General features: G+C 33.2%; 1 protein-coding gene and 2 non-coding genes across 6 annotated transcripts; all 3 read left to right on the top strand.

Annotated features, from left to right (window-relative positions):
* The first annotated feature begins 927 nt into the window (after window positions 1–927).
* LOC144838444 (bromodomain-containing protein 2-like) lies at window positions 928–22,093 on the top strand. Of its 4 annotated transcripts, none has more exons than XM_078693807.1 (22): window positions 928–1,076; window positions 2,997–3,168; window positions 3,469–3,627; window positions 3,916–4,062; window positions 4,726–4,894; window positions 5,142–5,347; window positions 5,678–5,935; window positions 6,567–6,668; window positions 6,958–7,086; window positions 7,524–7,721; window positions 8,295–8,608; window positions 9,009–9,157; window positions 9,617–9,787; window positions 10,174–10,305; window positions 10,862–10,999; window positions 15,644–15,708; window positions 16,219–16,327; window positions 17,046–18,146; window positions 18,298–18,365; window positions 18,919–19,053; window positions 19,855–19,946; window positions 20,188–22,093. In XM_078693807.1, the coding sequence occupies exons 2-22, from the start codon at window positions 3,151–3,153 to the stop codon at window positions 20,375–20,377; spliced, it is 4,050 nt and encodes a 1,349-aa protein (XP_078549933.1). In that variant the 5' UTR covers window positions 928–1,076; window positions 2,997–3,150; the 3' UTR covers window positions 20,378–22,093. The 4 variants fall into 4 exon arrangements, with proteins under 4 accessions (XP_078549933.1, XP_078549932.1, XP_078549931.1 ...); XM_078693806.1 differs by lacking the exon at window positions 928–1,076 and adding an exon at window positions 1,185–1,322 and having other exon boundaries at window positions 4,726–4,873; XM_078693805.1 differs by lacking the exon at window positions 928–1,076 and adding an exon at window positions 1,185–1,322.
* LOC144838893 (small nucleolar RNA SNORD10) lies at window positions 7,268–7,408 on the top strand. Its single transcript, XR_013611730.1, has one exon. It is a non-coding gene; the product is annotated as a small nucleolar RNA SNORD10 (small nucleolar RNA).
* LOC144838894 (small nucleolar RNA SNORD10) lies at window positions 8,046–8,186 on the top strand. Its single transcript, XR_013611731.1, has one exon. It is a non-coding gene; the product is annotated as a small nucleolar RNA SNORD10 (small nucleolar RNA).
* Window positions 22,094–22,924: the final 831 nt, after the last annotated feature.

Raw genomic sequence — 22,924 nt, 5'->3', positions numbered from 1 at the left:
AAAATGCCCTTCCAATCATCATTGTGTTTATCCGCCTGCGTGAAATCAAACCTACGATGTTTGCAGCACTATTGCGTAGTCGGTTCCCACTTGTGATTACGCAATACAGCACTTTTGTGTCGATACGTCGCTGCGTTGCGTTCTAGTGGGAACCACGCTTTAAGCCTATTTTTCAGTATTTGCACACTTTAAATAATATTTAAGGGATACTTTATTTTTTTCCCAAAGTTACGTCTCAGTTATATAAGAAGGATAATATACTATAAATTCATATTTAGTCACACAAAAGTTATGGAAGTTGATAATAATGTCTTTTTGACTCCTCAGCGAATGAAGTACAACATCTTTGTTGTCTTCTACAACAAAGAAATTTATAATTAATGGATTTAAATTTGCATAACAAGTAATATCACTGTAATGATTATCATTTTAACCATTACATCATAGCTATTATACAGTAAACAAAACAATATTGAATTTAGATAGTGGGTACAATTTTTGAATTAAGTCTATTATATATTTTAACACGATATACATGATTCATGAAGGCTTAAACATTAGTATACCTCTATGGTCTAGCATATTCAGATGTTTTTTTTAATAAGAAAACCATGAATATGAAATGACAGAAGCCCTATGAAATTAAAAAAAATATATCTCTATTATCATTTCATTCAAACAATGTTTTATAATTATTAATGTATTATGATTATTAATCATAATGTACTGTAATCTATATCTCAACGTTGATATAACTTTAAAAAATTATTAATTAGGGCCTTCTCATCGAGCCTATTATTACTGCAGTAAGGCCTACTAAATAATTATAAATAAAATGTTTCCGCTCTACAAAGGAACTTAGTAATTGTCAGCTGACGTTAATTGACCAATCAGACAAAGAGGATGCTTGCTGACGTTGAAGTAGAATTTCATCATTTGCAGTGTCGTTTTAGGTGTGACGCCACAGTAAATTTGTTAGTGGTACCTTTTAGTTGGACACTTTGCTGTCACCAAAATGCACTATATTGATTCACAAATACACATGTGAACCTATGATAATACCATTGCCTCAAAAAGTAAGTTAAAATCACAAATAAATGAAAAATAATGCAACGATAAGTTGCAAAACGTAAACCATGTGACCGCCCTCAACCAATCACAATATTGTATTTTTGGCATAAAAGATTTCTTGTACTGCTGGTCCGCCATTGCCGTTGATCGGAAGCTCAGGGTGTATAAAGAAATCCGAATTTTGGAATGGACACTAAGAGCCATCCGTCGATGCAAGGCTATCAGCAGGCCGCTAAGAACACTGTTGAAGGGTATTAAACGAACATTTTACTTGTATGATTTAGTTTAGAATTGATAAACTAGATAAAAATCAGAGGGCGGGAAGAGAAGTTGAGGAGAGATCCATTGTTTGCCCATTTTTCCAGGAAGAAAGCCGTCCTAAAATTCACCTGTTTCCTGAAAAGTGCCCATTTTATGTAAGAAATTCTTGTATAGTAAATGTCTTTAGTAGTTGTAGACCATATTGGTATATATTTTGTAGTAAGTATCGATAGAATAGGCACAGAATTTGAAGTTTAAATTTCGTTATTTAGCCAGCGTAAACTAGGCCACCCAATAGGTAGGTGTTGCCGATGGATGCGTGAGGACATGTGAATGTGTCCCGTGAAGTTGATCGTTGTAGGTAAGGCTAGGCTCATACCGGCCATCGTACTTATGGATTTACTTTACATAATGTTTTTGTTCTTTTGATTGATTTAGTGGTGTAAGAATATTCATTAAAAGTTTGTGATGCATGTTTATATATATTTTAAAATAAAATAATAAAAATGTTACAATTTGAAATGTTTAATTTTTATGGTTTTGATTGATTGAATTTGACCAGCTCACTCACAATTTACATTCTATTTAATTAGGATAGGAGGTATGCATATGTCATAATTTTACTGTAACTATAATATTAATACAGAAGATTGTTTAGCCTAGGTCTTGGTTTATCTACACTACAATTTTGTAAAAGGTACAGTACCTGTATTCAGCTTCAATACAAATAATGAATGTTATAATGTTTTGAATTGAGTTGAATTATTTTCATGAGCTGAGCTATGCTATTTTATCTAAATTCCTATCAAAGATTCTGATCTACCTAGTTGACCTACCTCAGTTTACTTTTATAATTGCAACCCACATGCTGACCACAATCAATTATTATATTATAAATGCAAGCAATATGCTAATTCTGATATATGAGAGAAGATTTAAATATATTTATTATTTATTTATTAAATTTACAGTAATAAAAATTATAAGTAAGTATAAGATTTGAAAAAGTAAATAGAATCATTTAATTTTGATGAGCCACTCTTTAGTGCCCATTTTAAAGAAAGAAAATGTTAATTCCAGTCATACTGTCTAAGGAATAGAAATAGAAGATTCAAGAATTTGAATAACAATGCTTGGTTTCTGTTTTTTTCCAAACAAAAGAACATTACTGACCAACATTCTGTAGGTTGTATTGTAGGGTATTTAAAATACCATCTCATTGTCTTGGATTGTTCTGAGAAACATACCTGAACGAAATACAAACTTTGATAAAAATAATTTACTGTGCTGGCTCACAGTTTTACATTAACATGAAAACGTTTTTGGAGTTGGGTCTATATAAAAAAAATGTCTGATTATTATATCAATTTTTTAGATCGGTATTATTGAATGTGAAATCTACAGTGCAATTTAAATATTTCCATAAATTGCTACACTATTATATACATACATTCTTTATTTGTTAATACAGTCTGATAAAAAGTACCATCCCATAGACAAATAGGAACCCTCATGAAGCCCAAAATTGCTTGTTACAAACGTAGAGAAGGCCAATACATAATCATATAAATACACAAAGAAACACACAAAAAACAGTAGTAACAATCAGAAGTACTTAAATTAGTAAATTAATCACAGAATTATATTCGTTTTCATTAATACAGAGCTTCCGAAAAGACATTGACAGGAGATGCCCCAGTAAACGGGGTGACGGCGGTTACACAAGCTGATGCGGCATCAGCAGCTGCAGCAGCCGCGACCGCTGCAGTCGTAGCAAAGAACAAAACCAGAAAGCCGACGCCCAATAACACACCAGTAATGATGGAAGTAGATGCGGTAAGTTGACATAATGGATTAGTGTTGTTACTGCAAATGAATTAAATGTAATGACCCAACCAACCCAATAACTATTTTTTAAATATCCCATGTTTGATTGTTATTTTATCATGCTGAATGTTACCATTCCGGAATGGATCGGGTCCATGACATAATCTTTATTAAACTTAGTGTGATCACCATTTACCCATATGTTAATTTTGTATCCATCACAATGAATAGAGAAGTTACAAATACTAATTATAATTATGCAGTATGATTAGTGGAGAAATAAAAATAAATTAATTTCTTAACTTTCAGACCAAGAAGATAGCCCAGTCAAATGTGCCAAAAAGACAAAGTGGGCGAATTACAAACCAACTCATGTACCTCAAAACAGTAGTCATGAAGAGTGTATGGAAACACCAATTTGCTTGGCCTTTTCACCAGCCTGTTGATCCAAAGAAATTAGGTATTCCAGTAAGTAGACACATCATTTTTGTTGCGTTTGTTAAATCAAAGTTGAGCTTCAGTGGGATAGCATAGCAGAAACAAGTAAAGTGTTTGTGAAACCGCAATTGATCACTCTCGCATCAAATCATTGCATTTTGATCCTTGTTGATAAGCCCACCCAGCCTCAAACGTCCCAATTCAAGTCTGTATTTTAGTAGTAGTAGTGGAACGCAAGTTTTAACCTTTATGGTTGAAGTTGATAGATAGATATATACATTTGCAATGTGGATTTATTAAAATATAAATTTATTTCAGGATTATTTTGATATCATAAAAAACCCAATGGATCTTGGTACAATAAAGAAGAGACTTGAAACAAATTATTACTACAGTGCAAAAGCTTGCATTTCGGACTATAATCTGATGTTTACAAATTGTTATGTATACAATAAACCAGGAGAGGTATGTATTATTGCAGGGCAGATGTTTAACCCCAAAATAAAAGCTTAAATGCTGAGAGTGAAATACCATTTCACTCTTTTACTGAGTAATTATTTTATTATATATTAAGATGTATTGTCCCCCTAAACAAATAATGATAAAAAAAATTGTTTATGAATATGCCATTTTAATGTCACAATAATAGAAAACTATTTATCAGAAAAAATCCCTTTAATTTAAAGTATAGAAATCCAACTTTCTATCGAACCATCAGTTTTTGGTTAAACTTAACTTCACTTTTGACTTTTTTAAAGTGAAATCATTGTTTTTTTTGGGTTTTTTTCGCTACGCAAGTAAATAATATTAAATATGCAAAATGGGCAATTCAAATTATGATTTTATTATTTAGGTTCATTTTATTATTTAATCAATGTGTTAATACTTTCCAGTGATGTTTCCTTACCTACACTGATTCTAGTGGTGAGAAATTGTTTTTACTGAGGAAAGTTTAGACAATCTTGTTATGACTGCATTATAAAAAAAGGGAAATCCACTATAAAAAGCTGTAGTTTACACAGTTTGAAGAACATTAAATTTTAATGTATTTTTTTCACCAAAATTGTTTATAGAATGTGGTGGTTAAAATTGTTTTAGTTGTAATTATTCTTTTTCTTTATTGCATAGGATGTTGTTTTGATGGCGCAGGCATTGGAGAAACTATTTTTAACAAAAGTGGCTCAAATGCCCCAGGAAGAAATTGAACTTGCCCCTCCAACCAAACCAGGTGCTGGTGAGGATGGCAAGAAAGGCAAAAAAACAGCGGCTCAACGAGGTGAGAACAACGGCTATTTAGGTTAGTGAAGGGAATGTATGAAAATACACTGCTCTGATTTGTAGCCGATTTGTTCAGTATGAAATGTTGTTGTCAATTTTGTGCTCCCACTTAAGGGACTGCACCATTTGGTACAATTTCTTTTAGTTGTATCTCTCCATGGAGAATAGACTGTTGAAAGTTTATCCAGGTAAGCAGAATCATGTTTATAAAATAACACCATTATTTCTATCCTTTTTTTTTATCGCTTTTCAAATTTCTTATCTAGGAAAATTACCAGTGACTGCACCATTTCAACATCTAGCACCAGTGTCAACAACACCAGATACTTTAGGAGATGGAACAGAGCCAATGAATTATCCACCAGCAGCCAACTTGCCTGTAGCAACGCCTGCAGCAGTCAACAAGCCAGGTCTTGCCCCAACGCCTCAGGCTACACCAGTTTTACTCTCAACACCGCAACTTCATGCCAAGGTATTAATTTATGGAACAATAATCACTTTATTTTTCATTCGAATGTCGATATTGATAATGTAAAGTACCTCATTGGGCAAGGATGTTAGTCCTTTCTAGGGCAATAAAACAGATCTATAATCAATGTAGGTGATAGTAATCCATCCTGTGTTAATCACAGTCACTACTGTAAATAGTGGAGATGACTGTTTCATGCCATAGGAACAACTAAATGTATAAATACAATTTTTTTATTTGAAATAATACGCCTGATTATTGACATTTTGTCGCTGATGTGAATAAGGTTTTCTTTTAATCATTGGGTTAACATATTTTAAAACCTTTTTTTAGGCTAAACCAAAAGGCATCAAAAGGAAAGCAGATACCACAACTCCAATGACAGAAGAAACGATATCACCTACAGACCTTATGATTGTTGAAAAACCTGCTAAAATACCGTCTCGGAGAGAGAGTATGCGAGAAAAGAAACCAGTTCAACGGGATCTACCGGATACAGCTCAACATTCTAAAGGAAAGAAAGCAAAACTATCGGAACAATTACGTTATTGCAATATTATACTCAAAGAACTTATGTCTAAAAAACATGCTGTAAGTTAATTTACAGAAAAATTGTATAAGATACATTATCTATGGATAATAATAATGGTCAATCAGACCATTCACCTAAGGCCTTTAGGTAGCCTACAGAATGATCATCATTTAGTAAGAACACTTGTTTGTTTGTTTTGGTTTACCATAATCTACTGTGGCAATATATACCTCATGGAATTCACACCTATTTTGGCAAATAAGATTTTATCAAGGTAGTTGTTTGGAAGCAAACGTTAAAAAATATTTAGATGTTGGCATTTTATAAACGTGTTGAATGTAACCAGATTATTTGCCACAAATCATCTGTCTGTTACAGTTGAGTTTGGTTCCCATTTGACAATGTAGGTGCAATGTAAGTGAGTTGACCAATTACAAGCAACAGTTTTGATAATCCACAACTCATGATTGGTCGATAGCTTGCATTGTGCTTACATATAGGTGTAGTGGAAACCAAGCTTTAACTGCATCCATACGAATGTTGTAAGATGGTTCTAAAACTATAAAACCTAAAATAAATTAGTTTACGCAAGTAGAAAACTGTTGGCATCCTCAACATTATTTTTTTGGAAACATGGTGTACTGCAGAAGTATATTAATCTTTAGTGTACTATACGTTTGTTTTTTGCAGGCATATGCATGGCCTTTTCACAAGCCAGTGGATGTGGATGCGTTAGGCTTACATGACTATTATGATATTATTAAAAAACCCATGGATCTTGGATCAATTAAGGTTAGTGAATACTGCTTCAGTACAGTCACTTTTTAAATCATAATGTACAATTGGCTAAATGTAATATTGTAATAACAATAAGTTTTTACGTTGTTGTAAACCAGGCCTTGTAATCTAGCTAGTATAATGTTCTCGTCAAATCCTGGCTTTTCCTGTAGATGCCTCGAAATTAACGTCTGCTGTAAACAAGCTCAATCAGCGAACACTAGTGGTATTGCTATGTTTCTTGCCTAAACACTTCACTTGTCAATTCATACATTATTATCAAATGTTTTTGTTTTCTCTTCAGGTACGAATGGAAAAGAGGGACTACAAAAGTGCGAATGCGTTTGCAGCTGATGTACGAGTAATGTTTACAAATTGTTACAAATATAATCCGCCAGACCATGATGTTGTTGCCATGGCCAAAAAATTACAGGTAAACAATATAAATTTTTTTTTATTTTTGGATCATCTGTGTAAAAGGTTATTTTTTTGTTTTTGTATGTACATTTTGTTAAGATAAGATTGCACACAAAATTATCATTATTCAACAGTGTTCTGGAGATAGCATCGAGAAAATGAGTTTTTGTGTAAAAAATGTTTTCATTTCAATATATGTAATATGATGATCTCATGCGTGTCAACTGAGCCTTTCCAGCTTTTTATCCTTGATTTCTTTCCTTGGTGTTTTACCTTTGATAGAAACTTGATAAGAAGGCTGGTAGCTGGTGTAGGATCTAAAATTGTGATCTGATTACAAACAGAATGTATAGAGGATAGGCATAAATCAATTCAATTTACGGCATATCAGTTTTATTTGTTTTTTTCTTACTATATACATTTTACAAACTGGTAGTTATATTGATGTTGTAGGAGGTATTTGAATTAAAATTTGCAAAAATGCCAGATGAATTACTGGATTCGGAACCAGAAGAAAAAGAACCTGTGCCAGGCGCACCTACAGGTACAGAACGGGTTAGTCACACTGGTAGCAGCGATTCGTCAGCGAGTAGTTCAGATGGCGATAGTGAAACGGAAAGAGAAATGAGATTAGCCGATTTACAAGCGCAGGTAAGAAAAAGCACTTTGTACTGTCGAATCATTAGACCTTGGTTATAATAGTCGTCGGAATGTTAATAGTCTTTGTGAAAAGGATGTAAATATGCATGGTGGAGATGGGCAGGGGCTTCCACACAGTCTGGAGCTTATCTTAATCTTAAAACAGTGCACACCCAACACAACTTGGGATACCTCTAACTTTTTTCAAAATCAACCCTAGACTTCTCTAGTTTCATCTCGTCTTGTCAATATCTAAAAATACATTTTTTAGCTATGAAGATTGCAAAAATGTAATAACAATTATAATATTTGTTGTAAATATTTTATCAAAGATATGTAATATGATGATCTCATGCGTGTCAACTGAGCCTTTCCAGCTTTTTATCCTTGATTTCTTTCCTTGGTGTTTTACCTTTGAGAGAATCTTGATAATAGAGGTAGGATTTGGTGTAGGATCTAAAATTTTGATCTGATTACAAACAGAATTTTAGATATGTAAAGTGTATATTTGTTTTTTTAGCTTTTAATTAAAAAATATATTATTTTGACTTAAAATATTGTTTTTTTATAAACTCTTTATTTCAGCTGGAGCGAGTTCAGAAGGAACTATCTCACTTTACAGCTTCTCCGGCCACACAATCTTTAGCAGTCCCCTCAGGAAGTAAGCCAAAGAAAAAGAAAGATAAAGATTCAAAAGAACATAAAAAAAAGAAAAAGAAAGATAAAAACAAGAAAGAACAGAAATTAGAAGAACAGAGAAAAGAAGAGGAAAAGCACAGAGAAGAGCTGGCTCTTCTTGAGAAGAAACGGGATGAAGAACGGGCAAAAGAAGCGAAAGAAAAGAAGGCAAAGCAGTCAAAGAAAGAAAGTAAACCAAGAAAACCGAAAACAACTACAAAGTATGTTATACTCTTCAGTTTTTGTACAAAATATTATTTAACAGTACTTACTCTACAGGTAATGTCAGTCCGTAAGTTTTTTCCTTGCCTTGCTTTTTTGTTACATGGAATAACAGCTATGTTGACAAGATGAACTACACTTTTTCTGCAGTTATTACGGAGTTTTCGTTTTACTGCAACTGACAACCAAACTATGGCATGTCATTTTGATGTTTTTTAGGTCCATACGTCGACCATCGACATATGATAGTCCTACGTTGGTAATCGCAAATCGAAAGCTTCCTATTGTCAACACTGAACCAAGATTTTGAATTGCTCTCTGTAGATATATCTGTTCAAATTTGTTACGCTTCTGTGTGTATGTTTAGCAAAAATAATAATTTGCTCTCTTTCACCTTAGGTCTAGCAAGTCAAAAAAAGGTGCAGCAGGAGCATCATTGCCAGCAGCAGCTGCTGGAGGTACATACGAGAGTGAAGATGAAGATCATGCGAAACCCATGTCATACGATGAGAAGAGACAATTGAGTTTAGATATTAATAAATTACCTGGTAAGATATTGGTTTTTGTCTCAATTTGAATGAACCACCTTCAGTTGACTTATGGTTCTTTTAAAATATTAGCTTCACACTAATGTTGCAAATCAATTTGCTGTAACTTTACCTCATTGGGCAAGGATGTTAGTCCTTTCTAGGGCAATAAAACAGATCTATAATCAATGTAGGTGATAGTAATCCATTCCATGTTAATCACAGTCACTACTGAAAATAGTGGAGATGATTGTTTCATGCCATGGGAACAAGTAATTTGTATATATAAAACAATTATCTTTTTACCAGCCATAATAAATGTTAAATTGAATTTTTTCCTTTACAATAATAATTTCAGGATGTAGTTAAAGCCTAGCCTAGAGAATGCGTTAAGGCTGGAAGAACTTAAAGAGCAGATATGCCCGTCTAGCAATATTATTATATCCATGCAATTTACCATCTAATTTGTTTTCCGAACAGGTGACAAGCTCGGAAAAGTTGTACATATCATACAATCAAGAGAACCATCACTAAAAGATTCCAACCCAGATGAAATTGAAATCGACTTTGAAACATTAAAACCCTCCACACTGCGACAGCTTGAAAGATACGTCATGTCATGTTTGCGGAAGAAACCAAGAAAACCTTATTGTAAGCTGTAGTGTCATAGAAAATTGTGTATTCATCAAGGAGATTTGTTGTGTGCCATTTGTCCTATCCTGTGACAAATTTGTTGAACTTAGTTGAATGCTTTTCTAGGTTTTTTTAGCGATAATCTGCGTTGATTGTAAAGTTTAGTAATAGCAAGTGTTAAAACAACCTGAGGGGAACTAACTTGAGTGAAAGAGAACTGTGTAAAAATTGTGTAAATACTCTAGATTTCTTTAGATTAGTGGATTGATATTAAATTGGCTAAAATGTTAAAATCATTTAGGCCGAGGTTGTGATTCCAAATGTGCTAGTTTGCTTCTGCCTACGTCCATGTCTGTCGGTGGTCAGCTAACAATGTTTATAAATGAAATATGTTCTTTCTTTAGCCTCTAAAAATAAAACTGGAAAGTCAAAAGAAGATTTAGATAAGGAAAGGAAAAAAGAGCTTGAGAAGCGTCTAGAAGATGTTAGTGGACAACTAGACCTGAACTATTCAAACAAGAAGCAATCAAAGAAAGGTTAGTGGCTAAATGAAGGACATACCAAATACCTCTTTAGTGCAACACTTTGGCTGTAATCATAATATTCTACTTGGTATACAAGTAAAACCAGTACCTCATTGGGCAAGGATGTTAGTCCTTTCTAGGGCAATAAAACAGATCTATAATCAATGTAGGTGATAGTAATCCATCCTGTGTTAATCACAGTCACTACTGTAAATAGTGGAGATGACTGTTTCATGCCATAGGAACAAATGTTATAATGTCTGAAGTATGATCCAAGGCACATTTTTACAGTCCTGCATTTTACCATGAAGGGCTTAATTAAAATTATGTTTCCCCATAAGTTACCAGTATCTTGAACTACTTCAGTAGAACCCCATTAAGAGGACACATTCAGAATCCATATGTCCTTATGGGGGTTGACCATTGTGTTAAAACCCTTTGTTCATTTCACAAGAAAGGGATCTTCCAAAAGATGTGTTATACTGTATTGTCTTTAACTGATGATGAAAAAATATAACATCTTAACTAGTGATTTCTATTTTAATTTTGTTTTTTTTGTGTTTTTTAGCTGCTACACAAGAAGCTGTTGACAGCATCAGTGGTCCAACAAGGTTAAGTGCTAGTAGTAGCAGCTCATCTGATACTGGTAGTGGCAGCAGTAGCAGTAGTGGTTCATCGTCATCAGACAGTAGCGATTCAGAAACAGGTGAATGATCTAATATCCAGTACTACCATCACCACCACTCATTTCTTAAATCTCCCCTGGTCCCCCACAGAATACTATTTTTGTTTGGGTATTATCTGGGATTATATTTTCCTACAGATATTTAAAAAGTCTTTAATTATTGTTGTAAATTTTGACATTTTTATTAAATTTATGCTCGTTTAAACAATCTATAAAAACTACTAGGCACTTAATTATATGGTAAGTGGCCTTACAATGAGGGGGTCCTACCAAAGAACAACTAAGCCATAGTTGGTATTGTTTTAAATTTTACTGAGAATACAGTACATAGTACTGCCACATTCGCCAAAATTGACACTATTACTTCATTTTTATAATTCTTTCCAAGCTTTCTTTACAAATGAATTAATATTCAACTTAGTTGAATTAATAAAAATCCAAAACTTAAATAAAAAAAACTAACCAAATTTTAATATAATTTATTCCATTGATACTCGTATTAACTTAAAAGATTCAAATTTCACATGTATATATTAAATCTTCTTAAAAAATGTATGATTGAGCTGATATTTCATCAATGAATTTGTGACCAAAGAGAAACAAAGTTTATAAAATTGCCACGTAATGGATATCATGAGTTTACAGGTGTAAATGAATTCTAACATATGATTGTAAATTCTGAAGCAGTGCTATTGAGATATTAATTTTAATATTTCATATAAATTGAGAGAAAAAAAAACTTGTTAATCCTTCAGGGTTTCCTTGTCAATTGTAGTAAACTGTAAAATAACTTTATATATTAATGCAAACTGCAGTGTTTTATTAATTTATTTTAAATATTCAGTTTGGCTTGATAAGTATGTTGGTATACTAGAGCCAATGCGGCTATCAATTAAAATCATAAAATGATACTTTTATGCCGACTAATGAGGCATATGCATGCATGCATTGCTCAAATTTAAGTGTATATTTTGGTTAGGCTGTTTGCTTAGGTTGGGCCAAGCCCAGATAGGTGATCTTTCCTTGTCGCTGAAGAGGCCCAAGGGAGAGGCATGTGTGTTCAGATCCGTGTTGGGGTAAGCTTGCCATCAAGCATACCGGCCTAGCTGCAAATCTCAACCACTCTATGTCCGTACGCATCTGAAGATTGAAATCCAAATTTGTTCATCAGGATGTAGCCGTCTACATTAGCATCACGTCTTCACTGTTTTATTTTTCTTTGAAGAACTTTCATTGTTTTTGCATAGTTTCATGAACATGTTCATTTAGTGTGAGAGGGAGTTGTGGGATGGTGCTTTTCATCAATCTTGTTAGTATTACATGTATGTAGACTGATAGTGGAGGACAAATTCCCTACATGAATAATGGTCTGGTCCAAATAAAATGTTTGTGCGTGCCAAAGTGGTTGACAAAGGAAAAGTACAATACTTTTTTTTAAGGCTGACAATATGCAGGTTAAAGCCTGCCCTTACATGGTTCTGAGAAACACATGCACACTTTGTTTGAAATTAAAAATAATTTTATATGTGTCAAATGTTGTAATGTGATTTTTACATTGATGTCATCGATATCATGTTATTGTATTGATAAATGTTATTTAGTTTAATATATATTATACATTTCACAGACAGGGAGGGTAGCGATTCTATTCTATACTTGTTGAAGATGGCAGTTTTCATTTGTAAATAAGTAAATTGTGCCTGCTTATTCTTCATGTGTGGACTTTAGCTTAGATTTTGTTAAATAGTGTAATTACTTATACGTATGATACTAGGTTTAAAAAAGTCTTGGAACGAACTTCCATGGTGCTTTTTCTTTTTTTTTTAGAACAATAGTTTTTTGTAGCTTTTGTAAATTGTGGTTAAAGTTATATTATTATTTTAAAGATTTGAAAGAAAACGAAAACTAGCATGTTAATATTCCCATTCTAAAATTTTCGCTAGACATTTTGCATTGTTTAGTTTTTTAAAATTACCTCTTTTATATTATTTGTCTGTTTTTGTAAAGTTATACATGTATTTCACAAATTTTTGAAGCACTGCTGGTTGGAATAGGAAGGTGGACTAAATAAGTCCAATTTGCTCGTCTGTAAATACAATGTACCCACGTGTTTTACATTTTTGTCAACCGATATACTGTAGTCTCATTGACTACACAACAAGTCTGCTAAATCAATAAAACACTGGAGAAATTTTCTTCAGAAGGAAAATGAAAGCTTTGGTTGTCAGCCTAAATGTGTTGTAGTTTTTCTTTGTCAGCCAGCCATGGGTTGGTACACACAAACATTTCAAAATATATGAATGAAAGAGAGGTGTTTGTTTGGGTGAATTGTGATGTAGTGTGGACGAATGCTTGTATATTATACGATTCTCAATAAAACAAACTTTTACAACTTTGTCTCATGCTTTTACTTGTTTCCTTTTGAGTTGGTTTTAGATGGCAAACATATTAACCAGGTTGAATATTATTATTTAGTAATTTTGATTGCCTTTATAGATTGATATTTCACTTTTCCTAATAATAAATAAATCATTTAAAGAATCTGGATTTTCTATGCAACTATGTTAGTAAAAGATTCCACAGTATACTGGTTTTTGCCATCTGTCTATTTTAACAATTCAAAAGGTAATGAGATTAAAGCATGATCAAAAGATACACTTTTTCAATTTTCATCATTTCATTACATCGATTTCACAATTGTTTTTTTAACAACCTTTGATTCATAATACCTATCTATCTATATAAATCAACCTACCATATAAATTTACAGATGGAATATCGAGTAAAGTTTGTACCACAAAGAAAGCAAGATCAGAAATAATTCAGCCAAGAAAATGATGTAACATTTACTTTACTTTTATTGCCAACAAAAAAACAAACATATCATTGACAAAAGGTTTACTTAAAAGAAACTAATCAAAGCTTAACACCAACTTGCATAAGAAATAGTATAATTACAAAATATGCCATATTTAATATGAAGAAAAAGAAGATTTAAGTTACGATAACTAGAAATAAATAGCAAATAATAAAAATAAAAAATGTGATAAACTGAAACTCTTAATATACCGTAAATAATGAAACAGTGCTTTAGATAGATTTATTAAATAAATATGATTTAACAATTTCAACAAAATTTTTTCTAAACTGGATATCTCTTGTTAAAGGAGAAAGTTTGTTCCATACAAATCTAAGCCATTATAGTCTGAAGCCTTTGCCACACAATTTTACAAATCTAATCGGTAATAATGCATACAAAAAAACCACTTAAAGACCCATTCCCTACAATTGTTGATGTTTTGTAAAAATAATATATATATATTACTTTAAAAACATTAAACCAGTCATTCCTTGTCTTAAATGTATTATGGTAAATTATGATAAAAAGAGAGAAACAATGCACTACCTAAGTAGCTCGCGTCGAATGCCCTCTCGATCGAAAGTGGGTGAATCACAGAACCGAAAATATCAATCCGTGCACAATGCATGTTGGGATTTATAGCGGGCCGCTTAAATTATTAGAATAAACTTATTTTTCACATTTTTAACAATTTAAAGATGAAAACAGTTATCGCAATAGGACCATATATACATTAAATGTAGTTTGTGACCTTAAATTCGATCTAAAAACATAGGGAATGGGACTTTAAGCTCTGTCTACACTATCAAAATATGTGACAAAAAATGTGATGTGCCTATAATAATGGACACAATGATGTCGTTTCACTACCATATTTGGGCACATCATACTTTTTTGTCAAACTAGTTTGATGGACTTTCTCCATTTTCTAAACTAGGTTTATGACAAAATGAATCGCAAATGTTGATCAACCGAAAACATGTAATGACAAAATATGGTATGACAATACATTAAAATGATACATATTGAAACACTATACAGTCAGGCCAGTTGATTGTGTGACATAAAGACATGAAGGTTATAAAAGCATTTAGAAGACCTTATAAGCATTACATAAATATATTATGTTGAGTATTTACTTATACCTAACCCCAGGGTATGTGCTTATTATATCCCTGGGGTGTACTGATATCCCTGGGGTGTACTGATACCCCTGAGTGTGTACCTGTACCCCTAGATTTGTGCTTATACACCTGGGCGTGTTCTCCTGTGTGCCTATACCTCTGAGTGTTTATATCTACACCCCCTGAGTGTGTGCTTATACCCCTGAGGGTGTGCTTGTACCCCTGGATGTTTGCTTATACACCTACTGGGTGTGTGCTTACACCTGTGTGTCTACTTATACCCCTGAATCTGTACTTGTACCTATGAGTGTGTTTTTATATCCCTGAGTATATTGTTTATACCCCTGAGTGTGTGCTTATACCCCTGAGTGTGTGCTTATACCCCTGTGTGTGTGCTTATACCCCTGAATGTGTGCTTATACCACTTAATGTGTAATGCTTACACCCCAGAGTATGTGCTTATACCATTGAGTGTGTGCTTGTACCCCAATATAGGCATTGTGTATATGTATTTATTCAGTTATGCCTCTCGTCTTATGTTTTCCACTAGTTTTATCCAGTTATTAATAATTTCATGCACAATGTTATTGTCTGTGTAATACTGAGAATATTGTGCTCAACACTAATAAATATGTTAATGAAATGTATTCATTTACCCTGATTTTGTGCTTTTTATTTTAGATCCATCACCGAAAAAGAAAAAAAAGTTAACTCCAACAAAACACACACGCAATGCTACAAAAATGGTAAGTTGTTACTACTGTGCTCTAGTTCAACTGGTAGTATTAATAGGTCCTTCAATAACACATTGACATACAGAATTCCATCATCTATGTGATGTGCACAAATATGGTAGTGATGTGCCCAAATATGGTAGTGATATGACATGTCCATATATGGGCACAACACATATTTTTGTCACATAAAGTTTGATAGTATAGACAGAGCTTACTATTTGGATCTGGGTCACAATACAAAAAGAAATTTTGCCCGCTGTGTTTAATTACTAAATTAAGTCACATCCCATAATCTATATGTATAGTTGAAAAGTGGTCGATCATGAATATTATGCATATAAATAGGCTTATTTTTTTTTCTTTTGTCTTTTATGGGCTCGTCCCATGTTTATTTCATTTTTCTGTACACATTATTAAAATATATACAAATTCTGTATATATAAACATCAAAAGCACAGAATATATATATATTCTCTTGTATTATTAAAAGGCTTAATTTTTTTCTTTTGTATTCGACAGGCAAATGCTCAGCCTAACACACCTCTTCCAGTTACTGAGACACCTGTCAGTCAACCAGCAAAAACTGTTACACAACCAGCAGCTCATCAACCACCAAGGGAAAAAACACGTATGTTCATGTCATTTACTAATTTGTCTAGTTTGTCAGTGATGTAGCCACATGAAATAAAGTGGTGTGGTTGTCGTAAAAAGGGGAACAATCCCCTGTGCAGCCCACAGGGTTGTCAAAGACCTCTGTGAAAAAGTGCTCAGGTTAAAACCTTACCAACTGTACTGGTGGCTACGGCCCTGTTTGTGGCTAACTTTCTTATTTAGTTCCTAAAATGAATGTTACTTCTTAAATCTGCTTTATAGTTATATAATTATTTTATGGATCAACCATTTACACTTCAGTTATTGTGAGCTTCACATGATTAAATGTATTTCAAATGTTAGTATAGTTGACAAATTATTTAGGTTTTTTTTTAAAAAGAAGTCATGTGAAGTTACATAATTTTACAATAGTAAAAGCTTTGTCAAACATATCAACATTTTACAAGTAGTACTAGTAGAAACTATTATAAAATAAAAAATAGTAAACATGACATCACAGCTACTGCATGTTGAGCTTTTTGTAAACATTTTGAAGTTGTGTGCAAGGTTTGTGTAAATATTTAGTAAATGATTCCACCGCTTCTATCTGAGCATGCAATAACACCTTTAGTCATTGAAATGGGAGATATTAAATCAACCAATCGCAAACGATAAGGATAAACTTAAGTGTTTAATACAGTAATAGTCAATATATTTAACATTTAGTGAAGGGAATTTTGATTTGTTCTTTTCAGCACCGAAACCAACTCCTATGTCTCATCGTTCAATGCCAGCCTTGCCTGGTAGACCATCAAGTAAAGCAGCACCTCTTCCTGTTAAAAACCGAACCTCCATTCCAGCCCCACCATCTGCAGGTAATCAAATTCCATTGAATGCTGCACCTCAGGCCATTCCACCAGCACCTGAAATGACCTCACCAGAACCAGAGGAGCCATCCTTAATGATGACCACACCTCAGAGAAGAACATCTAGCCGACAGGCATCCATCATGTCACCCTCACAGCCTCAACATATGCCACAGGCACATGCAATTCAGCAACATGTACCACAGCCATACATACCACCACAACAGCATGCAACGCTACCACATATACAACAACAGACTAACATGCCAGAGTTGGCGCAGCAGGTTCATGTAGCACAGAGCCATGTAGCACAGAGCCATGTAGCACAGAGCCATGTAGCTGGATTTGAAACACAAGCGCCTATTTTACAACCTGCTGGCAACCATCATCAAATGGCAGAGATGCCACAGCAACTTGACTACCAACAGCCAGAGATGCATCAAGTGCAAACGAGAAGAAACTCTGGAACCAAACCAGTGTTACCTGTATCACCTGTGTTTCGTCCTGACTTGCCGATACCTCCAGTTACCAATCAACAACCACCTGCCGAGGTCAATCATGTCCAACAACCATTGCAACAGACACCAGCTCAGCCTTCCTCTGCAAATAAACGACAATACCCAAGTACAACTAAGCCCTCTCCATCGCAGAGGAGAGCAACACCACCTAGAAATCGTCAGAGGTCACCAGCATCTGCGCAGCTCTCTTCTGACGATAGTTTCATGTCATCACCAGAAAGCCCTGTTATTCCTCCAAACTCGCATTCGCAACCTATGTTGGCTTCTCAGCAACCTCAACCAGTTCAAAAGAGACAAGGCCGATCAATGTCAGCTTCGGCACCTGTTTCTGAAAAGAAACAACGTACGGTGCCTGATAGAAACAAGGAACCTTCTCCTGTTAAATTCACAATAGGTGCTGATGATGTGCCAACTGATTCCGTACCAACAAAGGGTGGTATTATTGAACAGCAGGAAGAGCACAACAAACATGGTAAGTGTCTGAATTCATGTTTATGTCATTGACATCTAAATCCTGTGTTTTCAGTTGCTGTATCATTTAAGTATTTGTCATCATCGCTACTAAACCATTGTCATTTGTTTTAAATATTTATGTTTAAAATTAACTTTTATTTATTAATTAGAAACATTGTCTAATAGTGGCAGCTCTGAGAACCTAAAGAAACTTGACAGTACTCCAGGCCAGAAAAAGGTAAGTTCTAGTACATTATGTTTCTGAAATTAAGAGATTTAAATTTACTTATTTTTTAACTAGAGATCTTTATCTTTAACTCATAGCCTTCATAAGTCTACTATCGACTCATGGTCTAGCATATCAATAAAGGATCCACTGGATCCATGGAAGCAAATCGACCAAAAAGGTTCACAAACTATGTAATATTTAACATAAATGACCAACAGAAACCAAATGCTTTTTTGAACAATTGGAAAGTTGTAACACATGGAGAGAGTGGCGATAGGATTTGAATAAAAAAATTCATTATTATGATTTCCATCATCTGCTGACTGCACCAAATGACACACTGCAAAGCTCTGTCTAAACTATCAAAAACTTTATGTGACAAAAAAAAAGGTGATGTGCCCATATATGGACATGATGTCATATCACTACCATATTTGAGCATATCACTACCATATTTGGGCACATCATACTTTTTTTGTTAAACTAGTCTGATAGTGTAGACAGAGCTTTGGATTGTTTGTACTATTATCCCTTCTTAAAAATGTGGTTTCTGTTATTTTAGGATGTACGAATACACAATGTCAACTCGTGGTCTAATCTAGCTACGTCTATGAATCCCAAGAACACAGTCAAGCAATCGTCATCCAAAGCAAGTTTTGAAATGTTTAAGAAGCAGGCAATTGAAAAGAAACAAAGGGTAGGCATAACATTAACTACGCTTGACTTCTGATAACTTATTTTGTAAACAATATCGGGCTTTTTCCCCTAAAAACTATACATGAATCAGGCACTTTTGTGTACAAAACCAGTCTTCACGTCCTAAAATTTGTCTTAATTTTGCAATTGTATTGTAATAACTTAGTGGGCCATCCAATTTTTACTATTAAATCAGAGATGCAGCTAGAGAGGGGATGGGTGTCAAATAGTTAAGACTTTGTTTATGTACAGCATCTTGTGTATGTTTGTCTTGTGAACAGGATTGCCACCTTTAAGAAGGATAGTGAATTAATTTGCTTATGGTTATCCTTGGCAATTGGCCTAAATATATAATAACAAAAAAAAATTTAAAAAGAAAGGGTTGAAAAGAACCTAATAGTTTTAGATGCTCAGAGACAGGATGGGTTAAAATGGAGGTGTGTTGTAGTGGATATGTAGCTTGGTGGTTAACATGCTTACCTTCCAATCCCAAGGTCTGGGGTTCAATCCTGACCTAGTGCCAGGGTTGTAACTCATGACTCTTTCAACTCCACTCCCTAAGCCTCAAATGAGACTTTATAAGCATAAACTCTGTTGGATGCATAGGAAATAAAAAAAAATCTGCTTTAAAGTAAGACTTAACCTGTGTGGAAGACTTTAGTGGTTGGTAACACCCAACACAAAGCTATATTGATGCATGTACTCTAGTTTGCAGTGTTTTTTATTCTTCTTTTGCATGTTTTTAGTACAAGATATATTTCAAATACTGTATTTTATTCTTGTATGATTTTGTTTTTTTTAGCAAAAGCAGTTTATTTATCAAGAAGAGTTGCGAAAACAACAAAAGCAACAAGCAGAAAGAGACCGAATTCGTATGGAACGTGAAAAATTAAGGTAAGTTTGTGGATTAGATGTATTTTCTCCTTGTAAACATAGGATGCCTAATATGCTCATTGCATAGAAAATTAGTCAACTGTGGTAATGGGGTAGAGTTATCACGGCACCAGTTGGCATTTTAAGAGAAAAATGGCAAATATTTGAATAATATTCCATATTTTATTAATTATCATCTCGCATATTTTGAACAATTGTGAATAATTTTGCATATTATTTGAATTATTAACATATTTTGCAGAGAAAAAGAAGAGGAGGAAGCATTTGATAGAGCTCGTAAATCGCAGCAGGATAACATGCAAAGACAGCAGTCAATGAAAGAGCGAGAAAGATTACGAGAGCAAGAGAGGAGAAGACGAGAAGCTATGGCCGGAAACATTGATATGAATGCCCAGATGGAAGTTATGAAGGATTTCGAAAAAATGTTTTGATTTCATTCGATGCTGCTCAATATTTTCAAGGAAAAATTAGAATCTTAACATTATTATATGGCTGAAAACACAATGATTTGGATGGAGAATGATATGTATGGATGTAAAGAAAAGGTGCTGTGTGTATTATTGACACCCAGGGGAGAATATGCCTGTGCTGAGGGTGTTAGTTCCTGTCACAACATTGTCATGCGATCAAAATGTCTTTCACAAAGGTGCTTATCACAAGGAATCAATACTAAGAAAGGATTTGTCGGAATATTGAGAAACCTGGTTTGATTGATAAAACCGTTATTAAACTGTCCACGCATCCAAGTGCGCGTACATTCTGTCGTGAACACTATTGCGTGAAACATGTTTCTAGCATTATGGGCTATGTGGAATAAATGCGCTAAAACTAAAGACAATACTATTCCAGAAAGCATTACCGTTGAGAATGGATAACTTAAAATAAAACACTAAGATACCTACAAAGGTGATTTACCTTTCAGTCAGTAATTTTATGATTGGTATATATTATCAGTGGGTATTTGTTTGACCTTTGACCTTTCCTTTCCAGTCTCAACAGGTATAATGTGTTTGAAACTTTATGTTATAACAAAACCACTAATCCATTTTTGTTATAGTATTATAAATAAATCCATGACACTATTTATAAAATGTGCACTGTCAGAAAATAAAATAAAATAAATTAAACTTCATAAAATATATATAATATAGTTGCCTTAATTTGTAAATGATTACCTTATTTAGCTGACAAATGAACCAAGTTTGTTTTAATTTTATGGTATAGGACAAATTTACAATTCTTCCATCACAATTATGTTATTTTTGTGAATGATTTTTAAACCTAGAAAAAGCCTTAGAAAATAATGTAAGTTTTAAATGGGATGCATAATTTGAATCTTTGATTCTAAAGTATTTTTATTATATTCTGAAACATATTTTCAAAATTCATAATAAACTTGGACAAAAGTTATAAAATTAAACACCTCTACAACTTTAAGCCTGTTTTACATCACCTTGATATCAATACCCATAACAAATCTTAATTAATATCAATAATAAACTAAAGCGCTGTATACACTAGTGTGATGTCCCCATATATGGACATATGTGGGCATATCACTACCATATTTGGGCACATGACGCTTTGTCAAACTAGTTTGATAGTGTAGACAGAGCTTAACTTCTCTATCTCAGTCCTGTAAATTTTTGTTCGTATTTTGTAATTTTTCAGTTATTTTTTAATAAACAATTTTGTTTAACTTTTTGTAACAGAGAGAAATAAAATATAATTAAAAATGAATAAAAATAAAATCTATGTAAAAAAATAGAAAAATCCAGAAAAAAGGACTTGTTTTTGTTTTTCTTTATCTTCTATGGTATTAATGTTGATGTTTGTGTAGACGTTATTCTAACAGAATGGTAGTAGAATGTAATGTGGTATATTGTACATCATAAATAGCTTTTTAAATTCACATTAAAGTGGTGTAGGGATTGTTAAATCTATAATTTCATATTTGCGTTAAAAAGTAATATATATATCTAAATTCTAAAATATAGTATACTGCTTTACAAACCATCTTTTAATAAATCAGATACTTCTCAATTGTTAATATTTATTATATCAGTCTTTATATGAATGGAATCAGAACTATCGTCCAAAGATTCTTGTGTGAAAATGTCAGACACTATGGTTTAATATTATAATTACTATTAAAAAAAAAAAATGCTTCATCTCTCTGATGGAAGTTTAGTTGCATTGCTAGAGTCCTAAAATTTGTTATGATAATCTGGAAATTGTTGGCTTTGTACAATCTAGCATGCTTTATAAATAGTTAAAATTTTAAATAGATTACGAATAGAGATAGGTACTTGCCCATAAGGCAATGGTCACCTACATGATTGTATAAATAGAAAAGTTTGAAATTACACTATATATAGAGAAAAATAACTTTTTATTTAATTGTAAATAATATGATTGGGAACATATCTGATGAGGCATGATTAACATATGAACGTGTATATTTTAACACTTTGTTGGTTATGTGACGTTTTTTTAGTATTAGTGTCTTGCGTACTGACATTGTGTTATATTGTTACACTTAAAAATAAAGCAATTTTCCACATGATTTAATAGACAAAATGTAATGGTCATATTTCGATTGCCATAATATGTCCATATGTAGTCATAATATGACCATATATGTCATATTGACTACGTATGGACATATTATGACCATATATGTCATAATAGCCTTATATAGTCGTAATTAATATCATATAGAATACAGTCAGAATATTCCTAGTATTAATAAGTTTGTCCATTTTAACATTCGTAAACAAAGTGTAACATGACTGATCGGCCAAGTGGCGCTGCATACGTGGGTTTAAGTTCCTCGCTTACAACTTGTCCGCTGCGCTCATGTTTTTCAACCCCCGGTGGCGGCCCATAATTTAAGAATTGGGAATCTATAATTAGAATTCAAATATTCAGAGATAGATTTTGCGTACTGTAATTAAAAGGTGTGTGTATATGCGACA

This window comes from Antedon bifida, chromosome 3 (genome assembly GCF_963402885.1).
Source record: "Antedon bifida chromosome 3, ecAntBifi1.1, whole genome shotgun sequence".
Taxonomy (NCBI): Eukaryota; Metazoa; Echinodermata; class Crinoidea; order Comatulida; family Antedonidae; genus Antedon; species Antedon bifida.
This window is presented reverse-complemented; position numbering and strand designations above follow the sequence as displayed.

Bases quoted from the DNA above. Each gene is read 5' to 3' on its own strand.
- LOC144838444 (XM_078693805.1), top strand. From the start codon at position 1,258: ATGGACACTAAGAGCCATCCGTCGATGCAAGGCTATCAGCAGGCCGCT. The intron at 7,087-7,523 runs GTAAACAATATA...TTGATGTTGTAG, and splicing joins CCATGGCCAAAAAATTACAG to GAGGTATTTGAATTAAAATT. The intron at 11,000-15,643 runs GTGAATGATCTA...TTTTTATTTTAG, and splicing joins CAGTAGCGATTCAGAAACAG to ATCCATCACCGAAAAAGAAA.